This window comes from Orbicella faveolata, unplaced genomic scaffold (assembly GCF_042242905.1).
Source record: "Orbicella faveolata isolate gen_17 unplaced genomic scaffold, um_ofav_v1 contig_4, whole genome shotgun sequence".
Taxonomy (NCBI): domain Eukaryota; kingdom Metazoa; phylum Cnidaria; class Anthozoa; order Scleractinia; family Merulinidae; genus Orbicella; species Orbicella faveolata.
In genome coordinates, this window is record NW_028301569.1 from 3,996,838 (window position 1) to 4,002,837 (window position 6,000).

The 6,000-nt window shown below is 36.9% G+C and overlaps 1 protein-coding gene and 1 long non-coding RNA gene across 2 annotated transcripts; both read left to right on the forward strand.

The window, feature by feature from the left end:
* The first annotated feature begins 880 nt into the window (after positions 1-880).
* Positions 881-2,205, forward strand: LOC110041218 (uncharacterized). The gene is made up of 3 exons (XM_089276419.1): positions 881-1,086; positions 1,200-1,326; positions 2,132-2,205. Exons 1-3 carry the CDS (start codon positions 982-984, stop codon positions 2,203-2,205), a joined length of 306 nt encoding a protein of 101 aa, XP_089132545.1. The 5' UTR covers positions 881-981.
* Positions 2,206-4,026: 1,821 nt separating this feature from the next.
* Positions 4,027-5,479, forward strand: LOC149101069 (uncharacterized). Its single transcript, XR_016203095.1, has 2 exons — positions 4,027-4,108; positions 5,190-5,479. It is a non-coding gene; the product is annotated as an uncharacterized LOC149101069 (long non-coding RNA).
* Positions 5,480-6,000: the final 521 nt, after the last annotated feature.

Genomic DNA, 6,000 nt, shown 5'->3' on the forward strand with positions numbered 1-6,000 from the left:
CTTAAATTATCAAATAAAAAAGGGGGTGCCCATGCTCCATTTTAGCGTTATTTAATGCTTATTACAAGAACGATTCCAAGTTATTGTAAACTCTTTGTGAGCCCAGACTCGTAAAAACACGTCTCAAACTACAGTCAATACTTGTGTCGGACACAAATAAACTTTTTAAGTTTGATTTTGACAGACAACTGAATCCTTGTTAAAATATTGGAACCAAATTGCTTGCCACGGCTATCAAACTGCAAACTAGAAAAGACTACAATGCAGCTGCTATTTTCTTATTTATTCAATTTTCAAACATAGAAATCAGAAGTCTTTTCTCACTCAAAGCTAATGATCAGTCGATTAAAATGACTGGAAAAAATTTTGGGGTGCCCGAGCTCGTTAGTTAGCTATAGCCATTTTTCAACTGACAGAACACAATATCAAGGCAAATCCGCCATGTTTTCAATATGCGCGTGCACGAACGCTCGCTAATGTCGCCATAAATTATGCGCAGTAAGGATGCACAATGCAATACTGGGGAATGACCTTAAGCCTGATTTGGTACATATAACTTCTTGCAGAAATGATATTAGTATCGAACATACTGCTAGTGCTGTTTTTATTGCCTTTTTTGGCTACGAAAGGACGAATTTTTACGGTTTAGTTAAAAACATATAACTGTACTGTATTTGCAAATTTTCAATACGCAAAATTAAAATTCTGTTCACAATCTCGGCCTCAGACATATTCTCAAAATATTCTCAAAGTTTCGCAAATTTCAGCCTCGATTTTCTGATAAAGCGTTCCTTGAATAGACAAGTTACAATACTTCCGGTTTGCCTGGGAACCGGAAAACAGGAAACCCGCAACAGTCGTTCAGTTGTTGGCTATTGTAGTGCCAGTCCTTCTCCGCGTTGAACTCATTTTGCGAAGAGCGCCTTCTGCGACAAGTCTATTTCAGTTCTTTGTTCCTCGATTTTTCTCGGCTACAGTGCGATGGGTAGTTTTGAAATGCACTTGAACTTTAAAAATGGTAAAGTCAACCAGCTGAGAGGAAGCAATTCCAATGCAATGACAAGGAACACACCTCGATCTTCCAAGGTACACTTGTGAACTTTGTTAATGTACAGTAATGTGTTGTGTTCTTCTTGTAATTAAGCTTCAATGAAATGATTTCCCGTTTTTGTTTTAACGGATTTTCTTTTTTTCCTAAGGCAATGTCGGTCTTTTTCATTGAAGAATGGATTCAAAGATGCTCACAGATCGCCGAGCATGGTGGGGGAGACTACAAGCAAATGGAGCTAAATACACAGAAATCGATCAACTTACAAGAACTAACGAGTGAGCGCAAATATTACATGCACTAATAATTCGACGTACTCACCCTCCTAGATAAAACCCCGAGAATAAGTCTTGAGCCGCACAAGTGGTGAGCAATCTCGCCCCCTGGAATAATGTTTACATAAACATTCCAAAGTCGCTTCATGTCTTTTACATCAAGCTCCCGGGTTGTGGGCGTGGAGACCGGAGGGCTTTTTGAGGTATTCTTCAGAACATTTGTTCATTGCTGCTAGTTAAGTCTGTTTCTTTTTGGTTTGATCCCACCCCACCTCCCTGCCCCCCCATCCCTCTGGAAATTCCACTTTTATGCTATACTTTCCCTTAAAAATTGTGGGCTTTGAGATGCCCCTCCCCCTGGGAATTCCCAGTAAGCCTAAAGTAGAACATTCGGCAGTTTACAGGCAAGTGTGGCAAAAACATTAACTGGCTGTTTAAAACAGGACATTTTATACAGAGTATTAAATATCAATTTCAATGTGTGTGTGCTTTATGTTATGGACATTTATTGTTAGACAACAGGAAGTTTTTCTTGTGGCACTCCAATACATTTAGATGTAGAATCACTTGGTGGCCAAAAGACTATTGAACAATTACAGTTAATAAAGGTGTAGTACTAAATAAACATATTATTTTTAAAAGCTTTCATACTTCATAACATGAAAAGTTACAAAAAGAACAGCTTCGTTAAGCTTCCATGTTATATTTGATTGAAACATTGACTATTGGTTGTTTAAAATATAATGTATGTAGAACAAATGACATGCATGCAGGTGGTCTTATAAATGTTTTGTTAATTAATCTTCAGACAACAAGAAGTTTTTCCTGCAGCACTCCCAACACATTTTGAGACTGACCCGCTTGTCGAACAATGGCAGGTAATTGCAGGGAAAGCAATATAATATTATTTTTTTCACAAGCATTCGTACTTTATAATCTAGATGTGAACTGGCTGTTTAAAATATAAAGAACATGTGGCAACCAAAATGCAGGTGTGCCTAGCCAATATTAAACTGACATTAATTTTGTCTTCAGATAGCAGTAAATTTTTCTTGTGGCACTCCAATACATACTGAGACTGAACCACTTGGTTCCTGAAAGAGTGTTGAGCAAATTAACAGGTAATTGCATGGATAGTACTTCAGTTCGAAAGCTCTTATTCTTCATTATATGGATAATGATTATTAACTTTTAATTATTTAATTCTGCATGACTGTTTAACTGTATTGAACAACAAAACTATTATTGTTATACTGCAATTAAAAGTCCCTTTTGCCTATTATCAATTTTAGTTTCTTTTTGGTTATGCTTGCCAGTCTTACTTCTTGACTTAAAAAGGGTGTTTCATTGATTTTTGCGTGTGAAACTGTTTTTATGTTTAATTTTATTGAAGCTTTAAAGGTAAAATTAAATGATGTATGCTTTGTTGCTGAAGTGACAGCTGTAATCATTGTCTTAAAGTGAGTAGTTTATTGGGAGTCAATTTTTATTTCAATGTAGTTTTAAGACTAAAATTGACCTGAGCCGTCATTAATTGTACAGATGAGCTGTATATTTTATATTTAATATTGTCTTTTTCAGAGGGTAATACCATACATTGGAGGAGCTGAAATTCCCTCTTCTAGAGAGATATGTAAATTACATCTCTGTTATCCAAGGCACGATTTTAACACTTGCCAACTCCCAAAATGTGAATGGTTCTTAACCCATGGATTGCGTGAGCTAGCTATGGGTTGTAGAGGAGGATTTGATTTTGTAAAGTAGAATTGGTTGATCATATGTGACCTCTCATGCAAAAACATACACTAATGGGTATTCGTTCAGGCGGCTAAAAACCTTTTACCTGCTGTTCGTCATCCGTTTGTGATTGTAAATGCGAATGTACAGTACTTCTCAGAACTAAGCAAAGCAAAATTTGTGTTAATAACATGTTAATATTGCAAAGGGGTTAACGCGTGCACCGTTTTGCTGCATTAGACTGTGTTTTGACTTCACGTTATAGCGCGTTAAAGTAAACTCATTAATGTGTATAAGCTTGGTTATTATTCGCTTCTTTCATTCCTTTGTGAAAGGAAGTTAACGACCTTTCCTAAAGACAACATTTGGCATGAATGTCATGTGTTTTCAAGGAGCAGACAAGTTCTATGTCTTTCATACCGGCTGAATATTGAAGCGGCTACATACATACCATTTTATTTTGACTCATTCAACCACAAATAAAGTGATTTGCATTTTGAGAAATCAACTTATAAAGATAACAGGGCTTTCAAAGGGCACTGTAAAAAAAGACAACAGACCACCAGTAAGTTTCTAATTCTTTTGTACTGGATCACGATCATAGAATCGATCATTATCATTACAGACCATTTTGCTTTACTGTAATTCATTCATTCGGGAAAATATGTCCTGCAGTTTGGAATAAAACAGTATTATAAGAAGTAAAGCTTTCAAACGATGTGGTAGGATGAAATTTTTTTTACCGACGCCAGAAAAGACAATTGACAAGACCTTTGTGTGTGAAATTGTTTTTATGTTTAATTTTATCATAGCTTTCAAGTTAAAATTAAATGATGTATGCTTTGTTGCTGAAGTGACAGCTGTAATTATTGTCTTAAAGTGGTTAGTTTATTCGGAGTCAATTTTTATTTCAATGTAGTTTTAAGACTAAAGTCGACCTGAGCCGTCATTAATTGTACAGATGAGCTGTATATTTTATATCTAATATTGTCTTTTTCAGAGGTTAATACCACATATTGGAGGAGCTGAAATTTCCTCTTCTAAAGAGGTATGTAAATTACATCTCTGTTATCCAAGGCATGATTTTAACACTTGCATGTTTAATTTTATTGAAGCTTTAAAGTTAAAATTAAATGATGTATGCTTTGTTGCTGAAGTGACAGCTGTAATTATTGTCTTAAAGTGAGTATTTTATTGGGAGTAAATTTTTATTTCACAGGGCTCGAAATTGCGACTGACTGGTTGCCAATGCGACCAAAAATTGAGCACTGGCGACTCGCGTTTTGTCCGATAAGTAAAGAAAACCACGACACAACTTTTGTTTTTAAATCTTTATTTTAGGAAATCAATCGGATATGGTAGCTAGTATACAACTCACCATTCCGTCCCCAGTAAAATAATTTCTGAATTTTACAAGATAATCGAAAAAATTGAATGTATTTCGACACGTCAATACTGCGTTCACGGCGCGCCATATTGTTTCAGCGGCTTCTTCCGAAACTTGGATCGCAGGCGCACTTCAACACCATGTGCTTTTCATTTGAAGGAATCACATGAGTTTTTACGTGCGCAGAATGAAGATTCAGCCAAAAGGCTGATCCAAACTTTGAATCCTTCATCAGTTGTAGAAAGGCGTCGAGGAAAGCAAGTCGAAAATAAAGAACAGCATTTCGAAAAAGTAGCAAAGGGAAAATACGCAATGACCCGTGTTTGTCTCACAATGAAAGCCATGGACTTAAAATGTTTTATGCTTCGCTTCATTTAAAATGACTATGGAGACAACCATTACCTTCGGACCAGAGGCATATCACCTGAGAACAACGGTAGCTTTATAACTAAGTGTTACTCGTGTTGTTTCCAATTGTTTTTGCTCTTCAATTATGACTTTTCTTGCATGCAAAGTAATGTATAAAATCGTGTTCTTGTGTAAGTTATATATATAAAAAAGTTGGCGACCAAACTTTAAGATCTGGCGACCAAAATTTTTCCGTTATTCGCCAGCTGGCTCACGGACGAAAAAGTTAATTTCGAGCCCTGTTTCTATATAGTTTTAAGACTAAAGTTGACCTGAGCCGTCATTAAATGTACGGATGAGCTGTATATGTTATATTTAATATTGTCTTTTTCAGAGGGTAATACCACATATTGGAGGAGCTGAAATCTCCTCTTCTAGAGAGGTATGTAAATTACAGTAACGATCAGAAGAAACCTAACAGGGAACACGTTTGTGAACGGGAACGGAACGGATACAGAACGGGTACGAGAACGCGAACGGAACGGGTACAGAACAGGTACAGAACGGGTACAGAACGGGTACAGAACGGGTACAGAACGGGTACAGAACGGGTACAGAACGGGTACAGAACGGGTACAGAACGGATACAGAACGGAAATGGAAAACGGTTACGAATCACAAAAATGGAAAAAGCGTTCTCCTGATCACAAACTATAAGAGAACGCGTTCTTCAGAACACATGCTAGTACTGTAAGTTACGCTATTAGAGTGCTTACCAAGGATTTGGAAACGATGTAACTTTAAATACACGTTCGTCCAATTTTTGTCCAGCCCGGCGATCTTGAGAAAATGACAGAACGAATCATCTTATGTCTTCTTTTATTTCTTTTTACACGCACTAAGCAAGCATCTTCCCTACATTTTCTTGTCCATTTCGTGCTCATCGCGGCCAATTTGTTATTGTCACAAGCTCAACTTATGTCCAAATAATGAAATAAATGGACGAGTCCAGTTAGACTGGGATTGAAAGGTTTCCTCATGAAGAGAAACCAAACAAAACACCTATGTCTTGGTTGACTTTTATTACGGTGTTGTTCACCAACTTTGCGGAAGGATCGGTGAGGAAAACGTTCAATCTTAACTGAGCATTCGCCTGTGAAACTAACATCACTCAAAGTATCACAAAATGCTCGCTTCGGCTTTTT